Genomic DNA, 26,617 nt, shown 5'->3' with positions numbered 1-26,617 from the left:
TATTTAAAAACAAATATATAACTTTTTATCTTGAATTTTGAAGTGTTCTGAAACCTTCACAGCCTGAACTTGTGTTGAGGCAGTGTGTTCAGGAAGCTGTCGATGTAAATATGTTTACAAAGCATATGTGAATGCACATAATAATAATATGTCACATGAAAAATGGAAAATGGAAGCTTAGTAAAAGTTAATTTCTTAATGCTACTTTCAAAATGTAATGTTTAAATGTGGAAATTTGAAACCACTATTCAGTTAGAAAGGTTTGAAACTTTTAATTGTATATTTATATTTAATTGTATATTTAAATACTCATATATATTTCTATGGTTTTATAGTAGAAAAACCCAACCGAATGAACAAAACAAACAAACACACACACCCCAGGTTCAGGTGACAAAAGTAGATTTCTGTCTGTTTTTCATTATAAAAACTTGACCTTTTGTGATGATCTGAAAAGAAGGCAACTGATGAGATGCATGTGATTCCTTTGATTTACGCTGTTAGAAGTTTTCATGACATGCTGGTTTGATTCAGCACTCACAACAGCTTGTAAGAGATAAGGAGGTTGTCAGAAAGATATTACTGGATACTCGGGAACTGGTTTTGAAGTTACTCTGAGCTGACAGCTAATGAGAAGCTTTTTTTGATAACTTACCCTTCAGTGTATTTAGATGTTACAGTTATTTTTAGTTTTGTTTGAAAACTTATGGATTAAGTATGGCTTTGTTTGCTGTCTGTAATATATAATCTACCCTACTACCAAACAAATAGTTTGTTAATTCCCCTTTTCTGTTTTGTGGGGTTGGATTTTGTTTGTTTGTTTGTTTTTCTAGTGTATGTCTTCCTTACTGTGTGTTATGGCTGAACAGCAGTGTTTTTGCATATTAAAGGTGACAGGAAGTCTGAATTCAAAACTGAGGTGTTAGTGTGATTGCAGTGAATACGTCTGGCTTGACAGCAAGAAATACTTTTTTTTCCCAAAATGATAAACACATTTTGTAAGGTAAGCACAGGCTTGTATGTGAGGAGCTCATAAGGTTATGAAGAGGTCAGTTTAAAGTGTTTCTCGTTGTAGAAGTTATTTGGGATGTATTTGGCTGAAGTTACATGGAGAAGTGGCAACTGGTTTTGCCTCCAGATGTACTGTTTAGTAATCCTTGATTTCACTTTTTTTTAAACCACCTAAGCATGGTAGTTAGGATACTTCTGATACCATGATAAAATTATAAAATAATGCTGTTTGGAGCTTAAGGCACTGTGACACAGGAAGAGCTATTTTTAAAGTCTTAGAATTGTCATTCCAAGAATCTATAGGAAATAAGATAGTCAAGGAAAATATAAGTGAAGAAAACGTAGAATAATACAAGTAACTTCAATATTCTCACCTGTTATCTTCTGAAAGGTAAGTTGTTCAAGAATTTTCTCTTCTCATTCAAATGAGTAAATGTATTTAATGTGTTAATTCCATGGAGAATTTAGTTAAGAAACAGGTGTTAAACTTTGTATGTGAAAACTTAGATCTGGCTAAATGATTCCAAAAGACTAGTTCTTACTAATATAGCCAGTCCTACTCAGGCAGTTTTGCCACAGAGGAAGATGGAATGTGGGTTCTTATTGTTCTGGTCTCACAAAGAGTGTGAGGGCTCTCAAAATGAAAGTTATTGGACACCATATCTGTTTGCAGTAAAAGATCTTGGACTGAACCATGATGGAGGTAGTGCTAAAGACAAATTGTCTCCTTTGTACCATGAAATTGGTACATTAGTATATTTCATGAGTTTGATAATACATGACAATAATCCATTATTTAAAAATTATTGTAACTAATGAGCCTTTGGAATAAACTGAGGACTTGGGTTCTGACCAATCAACTGGGATTTCCATAAACTTCACTGGTCACAAAACCAAACCATCATGAATATGATGGTAGAATCTTAGTTTATTTCTGAACTGTAAAATAGGTGCTTGCCACAGTATATCCTGGGACGCTGAAGGGCCTGGCTTTACAGGGAATGCTTTCCATCCTCCCTGGCTGGGTGCTTTTTCCTCCAAAAGAGGACAGAAGTTGAGAGAGGAAATGGTACATGTTCTCATACTTTCTCCCTTACATGCAGTCTTGAAGTAGCCAAGAATCATCCAGTGCTGAGGAGCTGAAAGTTGTTCTTGTTTCACATGCGGTTTAAACCACACCTTGGTCACAGCAACTGTGGTCACTGCCAGGCCTTAGGACTTATGTTTGGCTGGTGATAAGAAATTGAAGGGTTAGGTATTCCTGCCACAGGCCTGAAGTTTCTTTCTTGTAGTTCATTTGAGGGCAGACTCCACTGGCGGACAAAATACTTCTGAATAGTGGAGAAAAACTACAATTCTTACAAGTGCGAAATTAAGAAAAGATCAAATGTTGATTATACAATGCATAAGAAATCCTCATGCAATGAAAAGTATTCTTACAGGAAACCACTCAGGCTAAGAAATTATTCATCTCGAGAGTCAGAGCTTCAGTTGTTGGTTAAATAAAATTTTAAAAATTTGATTGATACACACATCCTGCTTATAAGCTTCATTCATCCATGTGGGAGAAAACCAAGCTTTTAACAGGCATTTTTTTCTCATTCTACTGACATGTCAGTATTAGCCATTATGAGATTTGAGCTGGTTTGGTGCTCTGACTTAGAATGGCAGATTTACATTTCTCTATTTTTTAAACCTGCTAGCCATTAGCACTTTTATCTGTTTCCATTTTCAACTGTCTCCTTCCTCTTTGCAGAACTTGTGCACAAATAACAGACTTTGGGGTTATAGTGTGCACCAAACTCACTAAGCATTCTGAAATGGAGGCATGGTCTCTAGTTTTAGAAAGTAAATTCATTCTCTGAAATGATAGGTTAATACTTACCATCCCTTGACTGCCAAGACAAGCTCACTTTACTTGTTATGATGAACTGGGAACATCAATTGAATTTGCACAGATGATTTGAAGTTTGAACTAGTGGCTCGGTTATAAAAAAAAAATAACACAAAACCATAAAACCAAACCACGACTTCTGTCTCCAGTTCCCATAGAGAATTGCCCTACTATCATGTCCTTAATTCTCCATTGAAATTCCTGACCTTACATATGAGATAATTTTCAGTTATTGAAATGAAATAGAATGTTTTTACACTGGAAACTGTTGGTATCTAAATATTAAAGATCTTATTTTGGTCTCTTTGAGTGTTCTCAAGTAGACATCTTTTGTTATAATGATAATACCGTGGCAGATAAAAACAGAAACATCAGTCTTAACAGAGTATTAAGTCTGAAAGTTAATTATGATCACTTAAATCTCAATATGTTAAATTATTTTTAGTCTTCATTATTTTATGAGAATAATCATCTTGAATGCTTGTCTGGTGTGATTAGATGAAGTTGTTATAAGGTTTAATTGATCTTACTGAATTTCATACCATAGGAACAAAGCTGTAAGTACTGTAGCAGCCACTGAATGGTCTATCAAATAAAATTTGGAATAATGAAAACATTTGTTGCTCTTCTGAAAATTAAGAAGATTTTGAGTTATACCCACTTAAAACTTCCTTGGATTCCTGAAGAAACTTGGTTAATTGTGTGCCTCTTGAGGTATTGTTAGGCATAACTGATATGTATGGGAAGTAATAAAAAAGAATATTGTTATAGGTTTTCCGTAGTTCCAGCAGTGTGTATGCACCCTGTTTTCAAATTTATATTCCACAGCCCATTTGACAGTTATTAATATAAATCTTTATCAGATTCCATTTTCATCCTTTTCTGTTATTCCACTTTTTGGATTTATATTACATTGCATAAAAATGTGTATTTATATTAGCCTTTCTAGTACATTTCAATCCCAGCTGCTCGTGAAAGCAGCCTGGAAGTGTATTGCAGTAGGGTGGCAAGTAAGCCGTCATTGACACATAAAGCATACTTCCAAAATGAGAAAATTGTAGTGACAAGCTTTTGGGTTTAGCTTGTTACAAAGCAAAATTAATTTCCTGCCCCAATGCTGAGACAATACAAACAATGCTAATGTAGTGATTTGGGAAAATGCCTCATCTTAGTCCAAAGAGAGTTTCATGTAGAAAAGTCATTGACACACCCACTTATTTCACTGCATCTCCCAGACAGCAAATTAAGTCACTGAAATATCATTACAGCAATGTAAAAATTGATACACCTATGCAAAAGATTGGATTACTTTTCAATAAAATACACCCGCATTATAAATATTTGTAAAAATAGATCAAAATTTGCATTTTTATGTGTTGCATAGCACTATTTTGGTAGTTAAGGAGACAGTGGAATAACTTGAGCAATTAAAGCCTAAGTGCTACCGATTTGGAACTCAGTCCCTGGTAGTCTGTCTGCTTTTTATTCCTTTTTTTCCCCCTCTCTCTAAAATAAGTGCAGAATTCCTAGTAAGATTGCTAAGGCTACAGTATACCGCATAGCAAACACCATGTTATAGTGATTGCTAAGGAAATAATAGGTCTGTGGAAGAAAAAACATAAGGAATTTCTTCATTGGCTGACCATTGTATACTGAGGTTTCTAAAAACCGAGATCCCCATTGCATTAGTGAAGTCTATTTATACTTTTAATATATTTATATTATGTAATGCCTTTGAACTATTTCTCCAAAGAATATTTTTTAACACATTTCTTCCAAGTGTGACTATACTGCATTTTATTCAGACTGTAGTTTGATTAGGAGGTATTCATAAAGCTAGTATCTGTGAAGCTTATACACTTGATGATGCCATCAGTGCCCACATTTAACACAACTCTATCAACAAATTCTCTTGCATTTTCATCTATTTTTAAGAAGTTCAACTTTCCCACTGAATTCTTGTATCGAAACCTATCTAGGATATCCCAGTATTCAAATAAAAATTCTAATTTCTTAGCCAACTTTGATTGTTTACTTCCATCCTGAGACCTTTTTTATCTGTTCATTAGAATCTATCTCACTATAGCAGTGAGATTTTCTGCTGTTTTCAATGATCCTACCTTGCTCATCAGAGGTCTTTACCATCATCTTTAACTTTATTTTACTCTAAAAAAAGGGCACCCTCCATTTACTTTGCATGGATAAATCCTACACAGTTAAGATTTAATAACTCCTATTTGAGAAAAATTACTTAAATGGACAAGGACCAGATCTTAGTTGTTAGTCTCTGCTTTTCAAAGTTACTTTCTTTTCCCTTTAGAGACTGCACAGGAATGGTTGTGTTAATAGGGTTACTCTGAACTCTACAGCCCTATTAACCAACAAAAACCATGTAGGAACTTAGAACTGAGAACATGACTATTAATTGGGCATAAAACCATATCGACCATAAATCAAATATGAGTATCGATACGGCAAAGTAGTGCAATGTAGGACTTACACACAAAACAACATAAATCAAATCGAAGACAGTGTTTTATTTTACCTGCATCAACTTCCCTTCTAGCCCTGTTAAGCAGTTGTATTTCATATGACCTGGAAACCAAGTAGGTATTTTTTAAGCTTGTAATCTTACATTTATATTTGACATTGGTTTTAGTCCATTTAACTTTTACGTCCAATTTACTGGCATTACTTATTTATCTATGCTATTTAACTGCGAATGAATATAGATATGGCCAACAAAGTGTTGGAAAAGGAAAAAAACCCCATTTGTATAGACATGATTTCTCAAGTATTTTGTACATAAATTGTTGCCATTTATTCTTTTGGTCAATGTTGAAACAGAACAGCATTCCATGTGAATCTGGAACCTTTCTTTAACACAAAATTCTTAGAAGTATCAATCAAAAATCTTATAAAGATGCATACCTAGGATGCATATTAATATTATAACTTAGAGACACACGCAACATGATGTGTTGACCTCCTCACTGTATTTTTTTAAAGACAGTTTGCAAATCCAGTGACCTGATCTCATGTCATCTAGTAAAAAACTATTATTATATAAATCTGTTTGTTTCAAATTCAGATTGCAACACAACTGAAAGGCACAGTTTGTCTTTCACTTATAAACTGAATAGAAAAGACAAAGAACTAGGCAATGATCCTGTGAAATATGCTCCAACTTACTGGACTGTGTGATACAGGATTTTCTATAATGTACTTCTTGAGACTTGTAAAGATATTAAAGCTAGGAACCATTTTATTCCTACTTATTTTACTTTATTTAACTGATACCTATTTTATTTAAGTTCAATTTACTTTCCGCGACTTTGTCTTTGATTTATAGTTTTTATTACCTTAAAAGAAAATAAAAAAATCATCCAGAACTATCATTACCGCAGTCAACTGTAGTTATTTATCTGAGCCTCTGTAGTAGTTTGTCCTTTCCCATCATTTTCATCTAGCCTGAAGAAAGTCCTTGAGTTAGTATGCTGGCTGGTTAAAATTTAAAGCATTGCTGTGGCAGAATAGTAGCATACTAAATAACCTTGGTAAACATGACCCCCCTTTTTTGTAATGTGGAGAAATCTAATTTTGATCTGAGAATGCAAGATTTAGCTGATCTCTTAATGGCTTCTGATTTTGAAAGGAGTTGATTGGAAAAATTTTTAGGTTTGCTATACTAATTAAAAATATTTATATATATTCAAAATATTATTGTCTTATCTTCATTGTCTATTTATATGGTAGGATTTTATATAGGCAACCAGTCACAATATCTACAGTATGTTCAGACCTTAAGTGTATATATTTTTAAAAGAGTATTTTACTGATTTCCATAAGGACTATAAATATACCTGCAAAGTAGATCCACACAATGTAAGAAAGATTCTGGGATCTTTGGAAAATAATTGGGTATTGTATCTTTGTTGTTTTGAGAATTAAAGAGCACCATTAAAATAGAGAAATACACTAAGACAATGTTTTAATTTTTCCTTCTTCAATTTATCTAGACTCAATAATATAGACTCCATTTACAAGAAATTAAAAACCTTCAAAACTTTATATTTTCAACATTACAGGGCATGTGAATTTTCAAGATAAATTTAGCATTGAAACAAAAGAAGTACAATAAAAGAACATAAAATGTATTGTGCCAAAGAGTAAAAAGATCCATATTCTGACATTTGAAGCAGGGCTACTAGTCATAGTTTTAATTAAAATAATCCTTTACCAGCTTATTCAGTTGCTAAGTCATAAAACACATTTTACCCTTAGAAATTTTACTTGAACTTAGGTAAATCACCATTGGGTTTATCAACATTATAGAAGATGTTTTATTTTTTAAATTTCAAAAATTTTGTCTGTTATTTTTCTAATGCAACAAAATAAAGCCTTGAGTAATGTAGTACATTTTAATATTTTCCATCTAGATGTCACCAAAACTACTCCTTCCTTCTGGAGACTTTGTCTATCTTTATGGAACGAATACTGTTTGGAAAAAGGTTTTCTTAAAGGAGTAAATAAATGCTTAATAAAGCAATCAGAATTTTCTCATACCTAAGTGGATCTATTATGAGTACCAAACTGAGAAAGATCTTTTGAATTACATGGTTGCTGGTTGCTATGAGTGTACTCAGTTATCATAGCACTAACATTGTATCCAATACATGAAGAAAACTTCTGTTTAGACTGGAGTGGCATTTTGCGCAGAAATCCAAATGACTATAGCTACATAAATTATCACAGGTAAATGAATATGCCACAAAGAAGCAATTAATTATTTCAGTATTTGTTTATGTTGGATTTGTTGAAAACATATTATTTAAAAAAAATCGTCAGAGGGTATATTGACTGAAAGTCATCTGAAGACTTCTTTCCAACTGTTAAATGCCATTTTCATGACACCATCAGTGTAAGTTATGTTCAGTGACTCATTTCACAGACACCCATGTCAGATGCCACAAACGACTATAATCTCCTCCTAAAGCTGGGTTTATTTTTTACTTTTTGAGAGTAATACTGTCTAATCAACTCACTTTATGGTCTTGATTGATGCATCTGCAGCAAACATTTTTCTCACATATACTTTGATATATTTAATATAATATTTAAAAGTTATGCCGGGTGACTTCTGTTGATTTATTTTTGCAAATGTATTTGTGCTCTTCAGTCTACCTAGGTTTGTGTAAGTCATGCCAACTTCCACATTTTTCCTAGAAAACTAACAGGATCATGTGATAGTACAGCCTTTAGCATTGACACAGCACAGTTTAAGTACACAGATAGCACAGTCTGTACTATGATTTTGTCTACGGCTTATTTGCTGAAATAATGCTCATCCATGATTCAGGAAAAGCAACTACCAAGACTATTCACAGTGTACCATTTAAAGGCAACCATCCTGTTTTTACATCAAAGAATGCAGCTGCACAGAAATTATCTCTTCCACACAACTATGCATTGGACTCAGAGAATGACTCATACCTTGTTTTGGTTTTAAGCATGGATATAGTTCATGCAAACAACTGTTAGTCATGCTGTCAGTTACCAGTTCTGAAAATTAGTCTTGAATTTTGAATTCTTTGAAATAACATGGATTTTCATAAGGGGAGGGTTTTAACTTTTCTGTGTTAACCCAGTGTTTCAAAATCTGACCTTAAAATTTGCAGCAAATCCTGCCTATCTTGTTTCAGAGTTTGCTCTTGAAATAGAGAGAGCACCTTCTGCTGGTGTCAGCCAGCAGATGGTGCAGTATTCCCTTCCATTTCTGGGCTTTGTCAATGTCTGGAGTTGGTTCATTTGGTATTTGATTCACCTGTCTGCAGCTTACCTTTGGGGACCTTTCAGCATTGCTAGTAACCACGGGTGTTGGATCAAGGGTTAGACTTGATGATCTTGGAGGTCTGTTCCAACCCGGTCCATTCTGTGATTCTATGTTTCTATGATTGTCTTGGGTATTTCATTCTACCAGACCACGGCTGAAAAATGTGAAGTAGCTTCAGAGCCACCTTCCAGGACTCTCAGAGGCCGTGGGACAAAGGATTTCTGGTGGTTGAACTCATCTTTTTAAACAGTCCTCTGCTCCAAAACTGCTCTTGGTCCATGCTCCTTCTCAGACACACTTGGAAGCCGTGAGAATGTTTTGGTTTTCCTCTGTACTAGTCATGAAGTTAGGGAAGATTGTCACATTGTAGCCCTGTTTTCTCCAACTTGTTTTGTGAGGAATCAATTGCATAACTTCTTTGTTCGTAAGATACAAAACTTCCTGGGCTAGATATACAGCATTCATGGCAACTGTCCCGCTGTGTTATAGTATCGTTCTGGATTCTGGATGGTTATCTGGAAATGTTCGCACTTTGCTCTTTCATGGGGAGGAATGTCATTTTCATACATGGGAAATGGAACCAAACAAGCCTACTGTGCTGGTGAACAGATTCATAAATGGATATATCATTTAAAAGATGGGGAAAGACTTTCAAGAATTGTCATCCAAAAGACAATCAGTTATGCAATTATTTTGTCAACATATGCAGCCTCTTGACACTTCCTGAAAATACCTGGGTCTTAAACAACAGTAAGAGTTTAACCAGTTTCCCTCTTGAAGAAATCCTGTTGATCAGTACAGAGCTTAATCTCGTTCCTGTGGCTCTGAAGAAGCCACAAGATAGGTCAGATTAAATATTGATTTAATACTATTCTATATGAAATACCATTAAAATGCTTATAATAAGCAAAATGTTACCTCTAGAGATATATAATTAGAAGTCCTGAGTGATTGGGTCACTTTTACATGTTTTACTTTTGTTCCTTAATTAAGCTAAATGACTATAAAATAAAGATCAGTTGGGAGCCCTATGCTAGGGCTTTTAGGAAATAAAGGAATGACCAATAGTTTGTGCATCTTACTTGACTTTTAAAATGGATTAGTTTAGGTCTGGCAAGAAACTAACTAGATGTCAGCGTTTTGATATTTAAACTTATACGGTTGTGTTGATTTGCTTCTAGTAGTAAGTTCAGCAAATGTGCTGACAGTAATCATTTGCTTTGCCATGTTTTATGTAATACAATTTGCTGTGAGAAATGAATCACTCATTAAACAAACAAAATAATTTCGATTTTACTATATGCATTTAAAATATTGTAGGTCTCAGCTTCTGTGTGTCCATTGGATCGATCGTGGAAGGAGTATAACCAAAAGCAGCAACCTTAAATTCATCCAAACTTAGGTGAAGTTGCCCACCAACCTTCTACGAGGAGTACTCCTTGTTGTGACAGCTTGGATAATTCTAAGCAGTGAGCAGAAACTTTTCTTTAGCTCCAGTCAAGAATTCCTAAGTAGACCAGTCTTTCATATATATTTGCGTATAGGCCTTAATATCAAATATCAATCAATGCAATTACCAGAAACTGCAACATTATAAGTTGCAAAATAATTCATACTTTTTGTTTTCCGTCTTGAATTCTTCTTTCACCATATTGGTAAATCATTTCATTTTGTCAGCCAATTTCAAGTCTTTGCAATATTCCATAACAGCTATCATTCTGAGTAACACTTTTAATTTAAACTTGTTGTGACTTGTGATAATATACTAAGTAGCACCATTTCTGCTAATCCCCAGGGTACTCCACCATTAGCTTTTTTGCTGCTTCTACTGTAACCAGCTTTTAATTCATGAAAGAACTTCATTTTGCCTTCTCTGGCTACTAACTTAATAATCTCATGAAAAGGACTCTATTGAAAGCATTTTGAAATCCTAATTCTATATCTACAAAGCCAGATATCCTTTATCTATTATTTTGTTAACTTAAAACTGTGCCTTAGATTGCTTTCAACAAGCTGAATCTGCAAAGTACAGTCTACAAATTTCTGCTCTGAGTCTAGCAAGCTTGTTTCATAAGAGCAAGAGATATATAAAACCTTTACTTTAGTGTAGTAAACTAGGTTCTCAGTTCTTAGGAAATTTATGAGACAACCAGTTAAGTCACTGAGACATTGTGCATATAGCAATTGGATGATGCTTCTGAGAAGTATAGATTCTTTTTAGAAAATCAACATAAACAGTAGGTTGTTCTCACTAAGAGAATTATCCAAATGCTGTGTGCAATCAATAAGGTTAACTGTATAATAAGAAATTAACTAATAGACTATGTCTTCCTTCCTGTTTTGTGCAGTTTTCCTTGGTTAATAGTGATGTAATCCAGAAATACACAATACAATCTAAAAATTTTCGGATTGGAACAAGAGTAAAATAGGTAGGATATTTTTTTTCCTCTGACAATGCTCAGAAATCCCCCATGGCAACACATTTTTGGAATTTGTGAGCAACATGTCTATTCCTGTAGGGAACTGTCAGTAACCCCTTAACTTTGCTCAGAATAAGGAATAATGGGAAAGGTCTGAAAAAAGAAATAGCTTAATCCCATAGAAAAACACATTTGCTGCTTTTGTTGTAAAATGCAAATATTCCCTGTTTGGATGAACTTTGAAATTGGGATGAACATAAGATATTAGACTTACCTAAAATCATTTGAAGGAATATCTCTTCTTCTTTTCTGTTGGGGATAGTCAGCGCAATACCACTATTTTATTCTATTTATTATGGTGATTCTTCCCACTTTCCTGCCTTGAGATAGATGTCAAGAGTCAGAAGCTGAAAGGAATTTTATCATAGAATGCTCTTAGTTGAGAAAAATCACTATTCTAATTTGATTTTGTAATTTCTATTATGGTTTTTTAAAAAATATGATTGACAAATGATAATGTTTAATGACATGTTTTGTAAGCTTACACAATTTCTAATGCCATAAAACTGCAAGGTTTTCACTATATGTGAAAACTATATCCATTCAAAATTGGATGGATGGACAATTCTAGTTGTGCATGACATTTTAGAAGGTTTTGTGGTATTTTATTAAATTATTAAATATTATTTATAGTCTATTTTAGTATATTATTAAATTAAATCTTCTGAGAGTTGTTTTCCCAAAGACACTTTTTTATATGTGCCATTGTGCCAATGCACTTATGTCAAATTTTTGTGCTTTGTGTTATTTTTTATTGAAACCAAATAATTTCAAGTTAATTCGACAGACAGCTTCGCATGAATAATTGGCAAAGGGAAAGGAAATGAATGCCAAAAAATAAGAAAAAAATTAGTGGCCACTAGCTTCCCTAATGGGATACAATCAGTTGATAATCTTTTCTCATTTACCTTCACAATTCTTTGAAAGTTTAAACATGAGTGTTAGGGTTCATCTTGTTAAAATTGTAGCAAACGTTCTTTGAGCAAAAGAATATTTCCTAAAAGGCAATTTTAAATTAGTACTTTACAAACATACCGCATTGTTTGTGTTTTGTGGGGATGAACAAACTGGTTCACTCCTCTTCTGATGAGGTTTAAAATGAACTCTATGCTGCACAAAGTAGGTAAATGAAGATCAGTATATCTTCTTCAGGAGGCAGTGGGAGGGTCTTGCAACCAGCTCCTTATTGTCCTTGTACCTTCAAACTCTCCTTGGAGAAGAGGAATTAACCTCTACCTTGCCTCCTCCCGTTGCTTTGAACAGTCTTACTGTCTTTGTTTTCCTTTTCAGAGAAGAGTTGTCCATTGGTGTCTGATAAAGTGTCTGCAAAATTGAATGTTTCTTCTTCACCATAAGCATACGTTCTGAAGTACTAGAAATACTTTTGTCTACCACTGAGGTTATCTTGTGGTCCATTGTTTGCTTCACACAAACAATTCACAAGTACGTTCCACATTTGTCAGTCATTGTTACGGAGCTCTTTCTCAGGTGTCTCATTTTATATTTATAATGCTTCCCATCAATTGAAAGAAAACAGTCCTTGAAGTGTAGTCTACAGGTATTTGCCATATTGAAAGAATAGTATATTTTACATGCTTTTTTGGAAATCAGTTAACTAAGATAATCTAATGTGATCTTCATCTTAAAAAAGGAGAAGGAGGAAGAGGGGGACATTTGGAGTGATGGTGTTTGTCTTCCCAAGTCGCCATTACATGTGATGGGGCCCTGCTCTCCTGGAGGTGACTGAACGCCTGCCCATGGGAAAGAGTGAATTAATTTCTTGTTTTTCTTTGCTTGTGTGCACAGCTTTTGCTTTACCTACCTAAACTGTCTTTATCTCAACCCATGAGTTCTCCAGATTTTACCTTTATGATTGTCTCCCTGATCCTGCTGGTGGGGGAGTGAGTGAATGGCTGCATGGGGCTTGGCTGCTGGCTGGGTTGGAACCATGACCCATATGGAGAACCATCACGATTGTTAGTAGCAGTTTTTCTGCAAATAGTATCTATTAAGTCTGCTGTACTGACATAAATTTGAGTATTTGTCTTTCAATAACATTAAAGAGGTCTTGATCATATCCAATTCTAGCCATTGTTGCTTACAAGTGAATTAAGAATACACTGGGTTTGCCATATTGCCAAATAATTTTGGTCAAACCATTTCTGTTTCAGTCATAGTTCTAATTCATATGTAAAAATAAGTGGATGCACTTTATTATGAGTGTTTCCCCATAATTTGAAAAGAATTCACATGGATTAGGCAGCAATGTCAGCTGAGAGAAAGCAGTAGAAAAATGAGGGAGAGAGGCAACTAGTCTGCAGGGATAGAGAGTTGTATTGCTTCGTTTTGGATCTAGGAGTAGAAAGAGCCTCGTTGTGCAGATAGGAATAATAGCTAGAAAATCATAATGAATTATAGGCCCCTAAAATTAGAATGAGAAGGGAGTTTGGAACTACATTACTTTAAGATATGCATTGTAGTTGGCAACCTTTCCACATTATACTCCTCTTTGGTGTTTTCGGACCTGTGTTACCATGTCCCAACTTCATTTGAAATCACAACCATTTGTTGACATGTTGGCAAATTGATGACAGCTTTACTCTTGTAAATAACATGGAGGAAGTAGGGAATGCAGTAAATTCCAAATTATTACCTATGTAACATTTCTGTATTTTTAATTTTTGATTTTTATTTTTACATGAGGAGTTATTTCAAATCTGAATTCAGATAGCCAGTACAGTAACATTCCAAAGACATGTCTTGTTATTGCTTCTCTTAATTTATCCGTAGGAAGCTAATATTTTCTTATGTTATTTAACTTCTTGTGGGAAATTTAAATATCTACAGAATATGTTAAAAAAGCTCTAAATACTGTTTGACTGAGTTAAAAGATTTCTGTTAGGGCTTCATCTTGACTGTGGATGGAGGATATTGGAAGGAAAAAGAAAAGCAAGCTTAAAAGAAGGTTGAAAGAAATCTGGAAGAAAAATTGTAAAGGAAGTTTAAAACAGAGATTGCTCAAGAATGTTTCTGATTTTCTCTTTCCATTAACTTACAAAATAAAGATGAAAATAATCTTAAAGGGAGCTATTATTTTACCAAATGCTCCATACAAAATCTCTGAAATCCTTACAAAACTCCTGTTTGTCCTTATCAAGCCAACAATTCCAGAGGTTTTTTACTATACTGAATTTTAATACCTTGGAGAAAGACATTAAGTGAGTGGATACACAGTTAGATATAATGTTTCTAGAAGATCAAATCCAATTTTTGGATAATCATATCAAAGACATAGTATTATGTAATCATTTGTGTGAAATGAGATGGAAAATTAAATTGGTTATGTAGCTCAAACACTACCTTCTAAAACTCAGGTTTGCCTTATAGTTTACTTGATTATTTTAAATAAGATTTTTAAGGAAGACCAATGATATCATTACTGTCAAACTTCTTCTATCCCTTAAGTTCTCTCAAATAGTTTACTTTCTTCATCTAGCAGGCAGATTAGCCACAAATCTTATTTTACTATTGTCAACCTAGAACCTTTATCTAATTTTTCATTATCTCAGCAGACTTGCCTCTCACTGTGAGCTGCTTCGTAGGAAAACATTTTCTTCTGGACAAATTAACTGTGACACTGCCATTGGTTTCCTCCCATCTTGTACAACAGTTATATGTACCGATAAAGCAACAATTATTAACAGTATATTGTTTTTCACCTAGCGAGCTTTTAGTATACTTTAGGAGCCTGGAAGTTTCATGAAACAGATTTTACTCATTGTGCTACAGTTGCTTTTGTTGTGTAATCATATATTATATATCAATTTTTATTAGTTGGCCTATTTACTGTAAGTTCAGAGGCTGTGTCTGCACAACTTACAAACTACTATTAAAGAAGTTCATAATAATTATTGTGAGATTTCTTCTTAAAATCCGTATTTGCAGCATTGTTCTCAGATGTGGACAAGTTGTGCCAAGAATTTGAGGTTTAATCAGCATTTTTTGTGGGTGGATATAAAAAACAAAAGAATTTTGTAGGCGTAAACAGAAAAATCACATTTTTCTCTGAACAGCTGTATAATAGCCACTTCTAAAAGCTAAATAGTAAACACAGAAGGAAAGACTTTCACACTATAGAATGTTAGGCAAAATATTTCTGGCTTCCATATTGTGGGAGTTATTATAGAGCAAAAAATACTAAGTAAAAACTGTCTATATGCTTGGACAGCTGACACTTCAGGGAATAAGTTAGAAATCAGAATCCTTTTCAGAACCATGCCGATTGTCAATCATTTATGGCTTTGGAATTAATTGAGAAGGGAATAGTACACACTAATGCTTTACGATTTACAGCTTCACATACTTATATTTTGTAAAGGTTTTTTGCATAATAAAGCCTTTGTGCCATGTGTAAAAATCAGAGTTGTTTTTAAACCCTGAAATCATACTCACCTTAAAGTTGATATATCATTCTTATGTATATGCAATGTGTAACCATAATACAGAGTTGATAGATAAAGGTCATATCTTTTTTTGACTAATTGTTATCACTGAAGAACATTGACAAGCTTATAAACACAGAAGCTTTCTTTATATCTGAAACAGAAAAAGCATGTTTCAAGGGCAAAGAACGGATGAAAAAAATTGCTTAGAGTATCAGAAATATCACATCTTTGAGAAGAAAGATAACTGGTAGGATACAGTTAGAGGAGATATTAGTGAAGAGTGGAAGAAAATAAATGAGACATTCGACTATATGTGTTTGCAACAAAACAGTTGCAAATCCTGATTCAGTAATCTAATGTGGATGTGTATTAAAGATATTTTTTTCATGGAAATAGTTTGTAATTTTGAAAGAGTTTTCATACAGAGAAAGGTTTCCAAATAAGGAATACATTCTAACCCTCTCCCCACCCCCTCCAAACACGTAGTGTGACAATGGTGTTTTGGCTTGTGAAACACTCCCCAGTTTAAAAAAAAAAAAGCCCACACATTACTAATTGAATCTCTCTCTTTCACATCTAAAACTTTCCTGACACAAGTAGGTTTTGGGTTTGATTTTCTGAAATCAAATGTTTTGTTATTGAACATTTAATTACAAAAAATCTAACAAGATTATAAACTACAAATTAAACATTAAAAAGAAACGTGTTAAAGGAATTTTTATTGTCCTGTTGACAGAGAACAGGAAAAAAATTGCTTCTTCTTGGTCCTGCTTTTGGTCAATGATTTTTTGACCACCTGGTCACTTCTTACCTCAGCTTTCTTGCTGTATTGAGGATTTGGCCTCTGATTTAGGCTTGACACCAGAAGTTTGTAGTTGCTATATTGCTGTTTTCTGTTCTCAGTGACTTTTGGGGCAGACTTCTTTTACCATGTCACAAGTATTGCCAGTAGCAATGCTGAATGCCCTCAGGAAATACAAAACCTGTCAATTTAGGAATTTAAAAGTCTTTTAATTCATGTTTTGTTAAGTTCTTCATATATGGTTGCTTGGTATAGTTATTTTTGAACTTCTCATAAGTTGACCCTAGGATATTCAAAGAATCATAGGGTCAGTAAGGTTGGAAAAGACCAGGAAGTCCAACTGTCAACCCAGCATCACCACCATGTTCAGTATTAAACCATGTCCTCAAGTGCTACAGCCACAAGTTTTTTGAGCACGTCCAGGGATGGAGACACCACCACTTCCTTGGGCAGTCTATTTCAATGCTTTACAACCCTTTCTGTGAAGAAATTTTTCCTAATATCTAATCTAAACCTCTTGTGGAGCAACCTGGGGCCATACTTACTTTCAAGTATCTGTTCCAATTTTATTTTCATTTATCATGGATGGATCCATTTCAACATGAAAGACTGAAGCAGTCAAATCAGTAGCTAAGATATGCAAGACCAGGATTCAGATCTACTCAGAGTCAAGCAGGGAGCAAAATGTATCATGGTTATAAAGAGAGACTTTCTATCTGCTGCTTGCTGACTGTGGGATTTACCCAAGAAGCGTAAAACCTAAGTTCAGTTCTTGGCTGCTTTAGATCAGACTTCCACAATTCAAGTGAGAAGGCAATTTCTGCCCTGAAATCAATGGATGGGTATTTGTTTGCTTAACCAGATAAATTTTATTTAGGATATTTGGAGGTTCAGCTTGGTGTATATGACAAAGCTTGTTAGTATCCATCTATCTGGATACTACCTAATCTCACTGGAAAAATAGAGCAGCAGCTAAGCATTGTTTTAAAGATAGAAGTGGATTCTTAAAGAGATGGATTGGTCTCCAAGTGATTTTGAGGATCATATTCTGTTCAGAGAAAGTGCATTGCTGTTGAGTCACTTCTTATCTGTATTCAGAGCTCTGACAGGCCATAAAAAAACTGCTGACTCTCTCTGCCTAACCTGAGTGTATGTGGAACAGTGTTGATGGGTAAAAGAAGGAAAAGGGAAGAAAACCAGAGTGCAAAATCCTGCACAAAGTCCACAACTTGTTAAGATTAGCACACTTTGTATTTTAGGATTAGAGGGAGGTTCCTATTAAAAATAGGTACCAGATTTCTCTCTCTCTACCTTTTTTTTCACAGTAGGTAATAATGGAATTTCTTTATAATTCTGCTCCTGACATTAATAGAAAATAAATTAGGCCAATATTCTAGAAAGTTGATAATTCTGTACAAATATTGATATTTGTGCTGTGCTGGATATTTGTTGCTTACAGGATTCTTCCTCTTGCTAGTTGTTTTGAGTGTCCAAATGAAGATATAAGATTTTTCTGAAGTAGACAGAGTATTGTTCTTAACATGACTGGTTTGATTCCTGTGGGTAACTTGCAAAGTAAGGTACAGAATCTGGTATTGACTTATCCAAAAGTGAAAATATATGTGAGTATATTAATTTTTGTTCCTTCCCTTAGGTCTAATATATCTGTATTTTAATATCTGGTCATAAACCATAGTTGAGACTCAATGATATTCTTCAGTGATAAAAAATGAATTATTATTTACTAAACATGTCTGTGTAGAAGGCATGAATTATCTGTTGGCCTGATCACATTGTATTAGTACTGAAAAAATGCATTTTTTTGTTTGTTTATTATGTATTTTCAGGTAGAGATTGAAAATCTGGACTATCATTACTTTCTGCCTTTGTTCTTTGATGGGCTTTGTGAAACGAAATTTCCATATGAGTTTTTTGCTCGTCAAGGAATCCATGACATGCTGGAACATGGTGGAAACAAGATTCTTCCTGTCGTTCCTCAGCTCATTATCCCAATAAAAAGTAGGTGAACATGTAGGAAAAAAATCCCTGAAATTGTAATTATGTGGTGTAGATTTTTGAAAAATTGCTAATTAAACTGTAAGACATGACAGCCTGTATATTTCATGAAGATTATTGCAAATGTGAGTAAATTTTAAGATATAAGGCCAGAAGGCTTATGCCTTCAATTACTGCCCATGATATCTGCAGTAATCCAGAAGAATAGGCTGTCTGGTTAGTGGGTTTCTTTATTACAGGCGGCTCTTGGTCTTTGGAAATGTGATGTTTTCTTAGCTGATTTTGTATATTTATGATGTAGATCCATTCATGGCTAGGCTTCGCGAACGAAGATTTGGGAAGGCTCTATCCACATTTGCTGCAGGCACGCTGGTGGCTTATGAGGCCAATACGTGACAGACAAATCCGATTGCAAAAGGCACAGCAGAAAGACTCCTTAGATGGTGTATTCTGCAATACACGGTTCTTTCTGCGTTGCCTTTTTTCCTCGAGGGTGATCCTGCGTGTGTTCTCAAAGGAGACAGCTGCGTTATAGATGGTGTGTCTCCAGGCCTCCCGATTTGAGGCCAGAGTAGACCAGTTATGGTGATCAATATGGCCAAGGCTGAGATGTTGTTTCAGGGAGTCCTTGTATCTTTTCTTCGGGGCTCCTCTCATGCGGCAGCCAGTGGCAAGTTCACCGTAAAGCAAGATCTTAGGGAGGCGGTGGTCCTTCATCCTGGAGACATGACCTGCCCAACGCAGCTGTGTTCTCATCAGCATGGCCTCGATACTTGTGATAGCTGCTTGCTCTAGAACAGATGTATTGGTCACATAGTCTGACCAGTGGATGTTTAGAATTGTACGGAGGCAGCGTTTAACATCCTGCTTTGCAGATGCTGCTGAGCTCTTTGGTCTGGAGGTCAGCTTAAAGAAGACAGAGGTCCTCCATCAGCCTGCACCTCAGGATGTCCCCCATCATCCCCACATCACCATTGGTCAATCAGAGCTCAAATCAGTCCAACAGTTTAATTACCTCGGTAGCCTCATCTCCTCAGATGGTAAGATTGACGGAGAGATAGACAACAGGTTAGCAAAGGCATATAGTGCTTTTGGAAAACTCCATAAAAGAGTATGGCGTAATAAACACTTGAAGAAAAGCACCAAGATCAGTGTTTACAAAGCCATAGTGTTGTCTACTCTCTTATACGGATCTGAATCATGGGTCATCTACCGCCACCACCTGCGTCTCTTAGAACGCTTCCATCAACGCTGCCTCCGTACAATTCTAGATCCATTACTGTATAGACCAATTCATCTAAACTGACAGGAGTAATTAAGAGATGGCATTTTAAAAATATTAATTTTGAAGGTTTAATATATTCATACCTGTTTTCTGTAGAATTATGTGAAAGGTAATAAATTATTTTAATACGACTGAAACTCCAAGTGTAGTACCACCAAAGCTTTATTTTTTTGAAGCACCTAGTCTTTCATATATATTGGTTTGTCCTTTCTTCTTTCTTTATATCAGTGCCTTGAAGAGATATTATTCTGAGCCATCATCCTGCTTTAGTTAGGTATTTTGATTCTTAAGCCTGCACACTACACCTATACAAATAGATGCTCATATTTGTTTAACTTGGCTTCTGTTTTATCGTTAATCATTAATGGTATCATTGCTGTGCTTTGTCCTGTTTCTCTGAGAGGCTTCAGCATCCATTCTAATACAGAGCAAAACAGAGTAATTGCATTTGTGATACAGAATGAATAGAGTCAAGTACAGTTTTGAAAAAGAGGAAGTGAATGCAGCTTGGAACCTGATAATACTGAAATAATAGTGTTGGAAGGGGTCAGAATTGTGGAGTTATTTAATTCAGTTTTTTCTCAAAAAAAGATTAATTATAGATGTCATTATCTCATCTACTGTAGATTTTAAAAATGTCAAAATGAATATATAATATTCAGAATGGTTACTCTGCAACACTTGAGAAAGGTTAAGAAAACAACGTTACTGGTTTTTATCTCTAAAAGGGGAACATGTAAAGAGAAGAATCATGTCATTTCTTTAGAACTGCATTTTCAACACCATGCAAATATATTTATAGTGGTATCAATTTTTTGGAAAGTTGAAATAATTTCTTCAGAAAAGACTGCAAGTTTATGACAGCGACTATTCCATTAGGATTTAAAAGTCTTGCTGAGACCAGCATCTAGCTTAGAAGTAGTTACCTGGAAGCTTTAGGTGTTGCACAGCATTTAGCATTAGAAAGAGACCGCTAGGTAAGGGTATTTGTATGGGTTTGATATATAGTCTTTTAAATCAAGTCATAATATATGGTGCTAGAACATATCGAAGAATCTACTAGCTAAATTTAGTTGTTAGTTCTGCTTTCTTTTATTCTCAAGTGCTTATTTTTTAATTTTAAAAAGGCTTCTGTATGAGCTTTAATGTATGAAGAGTCTAAGTATTATCAATGATAAAGGCTTCTTCCTAGTTAAAGCCATATTAATATTAAAAAAGACACCACCAATCCCAAGAATCTGAAATTGCATACTTTTAAGGGTTTTTAAGGTTGCTATGACTGTGTAATACAGCAGTGTCGTCATAGCTATGCATTTCTGTGACTCGGCTGCATCCACAATAAACTCAGATATGTTTTACACAGATTACTCTCTCTAAAGTGTCCCACTGGGTGAGTTATGTCTGATTAACCAGTCTTCTTGTAGACCATATTTCTACTGTGAAAGAGTGAATCAATTTATTGTTAGTCAGGGTAATATATATGATGAAGGAGATAAGGTTATAAGAAAGGCAGAATAACAACTTTAAAGATAGAATACTTTTAAAAAGCAGTTTTCTCTCCTGCATGTTTATCAAATGAAAATATTAGTAAAGAACTGTTCTCTAAAAACATTTTAAATTAAATGTTAGGATTCTGTATTGTATTTTAATGATTTAAGGAGAAATCTATCCCCACCTATCCTTGCTTAAATTTAGCACTTTTTGAACACTGTATGATTAGAGATAAAAATTATATTATTTAATCAATCTGTGTGTTATTGGAAGCCCAAGTTCTTTCAACAAATTTTCTTCTGGTAATAGAAACAGGCAGTGATGAAGAAAACCCCATACACTTGAAATTAACAGGCCTGGTTTCTCTTCTAAAATACTTGAAATATTATTAAAATAATAAAGAAGAATTATATTTAGTTGAAAAATATTTGCTTTTTTTTGTTTTGTGTTTGACACACACTCTTTTTTATTTGAAATTCAGAGGAAGAAAAAAGCCCTCAGGTTGGAGGCATTAGTTTCTCAAAGAGAAAAATATTAAAAATATATTTTTATTTCTCAAAATAAAAATTCAAAATATATTGTACCTTGCACTGGGAAAACATGATAAAATAGTTTATAAATATAGTCATTGCATGACATAAAACACAGGAAAAACAAATTCCCTGTATTTGTCAAACTTGTAAAGAATCCAACTAACAATAAACAAAATGCAAAATCAGAAAATGGAATTAATTAAGGTATAAGGCTTTTTACTCCCTTTCACAGAAGATATAGGCAAATCCATTTTCCGAGTTATTTAAACCTGAGCAAAGATTCATAAATTGAGATATATAGCCAATAGCAAAGTACTTTGGAGCAGTATCATGAAAGTTCTGACGCACAAGACACAGCCAAATGTCTTCTTTGCCAGAAACATCCATGTTGTTACTTTCAGATTGCAGACAGATAAAAAGGCAGAAGAAGGAGACTAATTTTGCCCCATATCAAAAACTGGATTTGTGGAGGAGAACCAAACAGAACCACTGGGGTGGCAAGCAAAGATGCCTGTAGGTTATGTGAGAATTCCTTTATTTTTAGGGAGCAGAGGGATCTGTCTAGCCCTGTCATGTCTTTCAGTAATGTACTGATTTATCTTAGAATTCATGTGTGGCCTAACATTAACTAACCAAGAAAACATCCAGGAAGGTGCCTATTGTACCGTGTACTTGCCAATGGAATACTCCTAAATTCTGTGGACATTATGGGAATGTGAAATTAATTTTGATACTCATTTGGAGGGCAAATTACTGCTTTTAATATTACATGTGCCATAGCAAATGCCAAATCAGAAAAGCTCTAAGTCCCTTCTCTTGGTTTCATTAGTCTTCTGCAACTCTCAGATTCCTGACTGCATAGTTCCCCAGCATTCTCTCCATGAAACACACATGCAGACATAAACACTGAAGGCACCAGAAGTTTCTACACCTTTGTCTAATATTTCTATGAGTAACATCAGGGACATGCAACGCAGTGTGTGGAAGCACCTCCTCTCCTTTCAGAGGCAGCGAGCATGCTACCATTCACATTTGCTTTGCTGGCAGTGTAGTTATAGGAGTTTTCAACCCCTTCATGCACAAAGTCACCAATTGTTCCAGCTCCCACACTCTGACTTTTGCTAATGCATTTTTTTGTGGAGCAACTCAGTGAATCTCACATCTAGATGTATCAATAAAAAGGAAAAAAAAATCCAAATCTGAAATAAACCCAAAATATTTTCAGAGTGGCATTACTTTGAAACTCAGATCATTTCAATGGTCTAGTTTATAAATGCACTGTCACAAATGAAGTAATAGCACACAACAGGACAGAAGCTGGAGTGAGTGAGTAGAAATGATCAATAGGAACATCTTGATATAGCTTTGCTAAAGTAGTAAATAATGTGAAATTAAACACTTAAGCATCTTGAATCACCCATTTGCCAGAATCTTTTCTATTTTACACTGTGAATCCTAAAATGGATGTGTAGGCAATCTGAATTTAGGCCCAAAAGCCAATAAAGCTCACATCTCTGCACTTAAATTGTAACTTAGATGGAAGTATTGTTTCTACACAGTTGCATTCAGCAGATGAGCTCTTCTGATTGAGTCCAAAAAAGAAAAATCTCCATCCTAAGGAACACTGAAGTTGTACTTTTTGAGGCTTTTTTCCATGCTATTAAAAATCCCTTCTGTGACGCAGTAGATCAAGAATACCTTAAACTTTGTTGAAAATATTTCATTAAGGGAAACAGATTTTTTTGTGAGTCGGATCTAGAGAAATGAACAGAACATTCCTCTCTCAGTGTCACCTACAGAGTCCTTTTTAATTTTTAATAAATTTCTAAATTAAACTGATTTCTGTTTTTTATTTGCATGTAAAATGTGGATTCCTGTTGTCTTGGACAACAGTGTAGTTAATTCCTCTTTAGTGTCAAATCAGTGTCACTGTTGCATTTAGATAAGTAAAGTTGAACGTGTTGCTAGCAGTTGTTCTAAGCCCGGTTATATTTACATTTCTTCTCATTTATCTTCACTATATTTAAGAGTATTTAATAGTCATTAAATACTTCTTTTCATTCTACTGATTTTTATGGAATAAATGTAGTTTTCTGCTCTGTAGTCTTTTTCTTTCTGTGAATCCTGGAAGTTGATTTCTGTCATCTAAAGGAAGTAAATCGAACCTTTAATGGAATTGTTATCTTCTTTCTGACTGACTGTTGCTCTTGAGAACCAGTTCTGCTTGTTAACATCACAGACTGAAAAATAACGGTAAACAAGCTTGCTTTATAAGACTTAAAGTGCTTTTAAAGAAAGCAAGGGTCTCTAACTTTTTTTAAAATTTTCTTGATACTCAAATACTGCCCTGTAGGTTTCATCAACCAGTACAAGTGATTGTAATTAGGTTTATGTTACAGTCTTCTGCTCAAAACTGGTCATTTCAGGTATTTTCAAATAGTATAGAAACTAGATTTTTTATTACTCCCATTTACTCCTGTCCATGAGGAAAAACTGTGTTTCTCATTCAATCAAGATAAATCTCACCCATGATTGCAAAGTGAAATGTGCAATTAACATCTCTGACTTTTGGAGTTAGGGCTATTCTCTCCTGAATTTATTAATTTATTAACATTTAGAATTTATTAGTAATGAATTTCATCTGCCATTTTATCACCTCATTTAGAAGGACTGTAAAATCCTTCTAGAGTTCCTCAGAGTGAGCCCTTATCTTTGGCATCTGGAATAACTTGGTATCGTCAGAAATCTTTGTTATCATCAGTCCAAATCTCCTCCAAATCATCTATGGATCTACTGAAAAGCATGAATTTATGCGTAGATTGCTGCAAGGCCCTAGTAGTGATACTCCTCCTCTGTGATCATTTTTTGTTGCCCTCAGTTCCTACCTCTAAGCCATTATTTATTTATATGGAAGCCACTGCCATTAGGCTTTTCAAAAGCCAGTGATAGACCTTACCAAATACCTTTTGAAAGTCTAAGAAAACTGTATTGTCAGGCTTTTCTTGTCCATATTCTTCTTCTTCAAGGACCAACAATACATTTAGAATGCTATGTTATTTTTTGCAATATAAATGCAAATACTAATGCCCAGACCTTTTTTGAAAATGGCATCACATTTCATTGATAACAGATCTGTTTTCATCAGGAGGGAGGGTACTCACTGAAGTTTTAGTAGCTTAGCACAGAGGAAGGAGTGTTCACCTAGGAATGGATGGAAACTCTGTAGACTGGCATAGTCACTGAGTAGGTTTTTGGGACTCTCTTCTCAGTGTCTTCGTTATACTAGATAATTAAACTGGTCCGCAAATATTAATAGAATTCAAGATTTATAGGAGCTGATCTAGTAAAATGCCACAATTACAAGCACAACTAAAGATGAAAAAAAGGCACTGACTTTGTCTTCCATATTCTGCTAGATCACATTTCTTGCAAACATCAGTGTTTCACTTATGGATCTTAACCTTTTCTGTGTCATAGGCTTTGGCTTTACAAAATCAAGTCTTTGATGACAAGGTTGTCCTGAGGTTTTCATGCCTTGCCCCCTACTCCTCCTTCCCATCACTTTACTGCAACATGTCACTTTCGGTTGTACAGGAAGAAATATCTGTACAACTATATTGTTATTGGGATCAGGATCTTACTGGACTTGTACAGAACAGAAGGTTGTTATTCTGTTTTACTCTTGATTGAAACACTGTGTTTCGTTACTGTTCCTTACCTTCATTACCATTCTGTGAAATTAGCATAATGCTGTTATATCCATTTGGGGTAGTCAAGTAGTATGCATTTTGAAAGTTTTGGACAAAAATCTCTGTAAGAGCAGTATATATCACTTTAATCAATTGCATTTTGAGAACACTTTGTGTTTGGAGTTCTTTCAACCTGGCTCTGTGAATTTAAAAGAAGCCCTTGATCAACAAGATTAAGTAGATCACAACAATCGAAGCATTTTTATCCTGAGTGCCTGTTGCCCTACAGGAGACCTCCTCTATGTATCTTGTTCTGCTTCAGGCAAAGAATTTTCTAAAACAGTGGCCTCATTTACCACTTGAGTGAGATATATGAATACAAACTGAATCGGTTTTAATCTTTGGTTGTGAGACCTAAATATAAAATGGAATCTGTCAGTGCATTTCTAAACATAGATTCGCAGGTGTATTTGAAAAAGAAATGGAATATAATTAGAGGCCAGTGAACATTAGAGAGAAGTAAATTATCAACATAACTTTTATTACAACCACCAAAATTAAATTTAGTACTTAGACACAAGGTGGAGGATTGGGGAAACTGTAAAGTTCAGGCTATCGATGTGCTATCTGGGGAAGAATGTTCTGATTCAATCTCTTCTGTGAAGATACATTGTGTCATGAAACAGATCCACTGTGTACTGGGAGAAATACTGTCATGTTTCCTGGCTTATAAAATCTATCAGTCCCAAAGATGAGAACTCTGGTTTCTATTACAGACAACATCTCAGATTGAGATAAGATTTTCCAAACTACCACTTAAAAATAAAATATACATATAAAAAATAAACTTACATAACTTCTAGGTCTTTTCTTTGAGATGTTAGAAATGTTACTCAGCTAAAAGGCTTGAATGTTTTAAAATAATTATTTCTATTGCAAACAAGTGGTATATATCTTAAGGAAAATTTCTGCTCTTAAGGGAAATTAGCAAAAGAACATTCTAAATTTACATCAATTGCCAATAAAATGTAACCGAAATTAAAAATACAGTGAATTGACATTCACTGAAGGCAATGAATTTGTATTTTATATCGGATCATTGCTAACAAGCTAATAAGCAGCACTTTGGAAAACTTCC

The 26,617-nt window shown here is 34.6% G+C and overlaps 1 protein-coding gene across 1 annotated transcript in view; it reads left to right on the top strand.

Annotated features, from left to right (window-relative positions):
• PACRG (parkin coregulated) overlaps nucleotides 1-26,617 on the top strand; it is a 180,553-nt gene that overhangs the window by 53,630 nt on the left and 100,306 nt on the right. The window contains exon 3 of the mRNA XM_039382123.1: nucleotides 18,313-18,484. Coding sequence (XP_039238057.1) covers nucleotides 18,313-18,484 — 172 coding nt within the window. The remainder of the gene's footprint in view (nucleotides 1-18,312; nucleotides 18,485-26,617) is intronic.

Source organism: Pipra filicauda, unplaced genomic scaffold (assembly GCF_003945595.2).
Source record: "Pipra filicauda isolate LSUMZ 115617 unplaced genomic scaffold, ASM394559v2 scaffold258_size1095741_pilon, whole genome shotgun sequence".
NCBI lineage: Eukaryota > Metazoa > Chordata > Aves > Passeriformes > Pipridae > Pipra > Pipra filicauda.
Note: the sequence above shows the minus strand (reverse complement) of the source record. Positions and strands in the feature narration are given on the sequence as shown.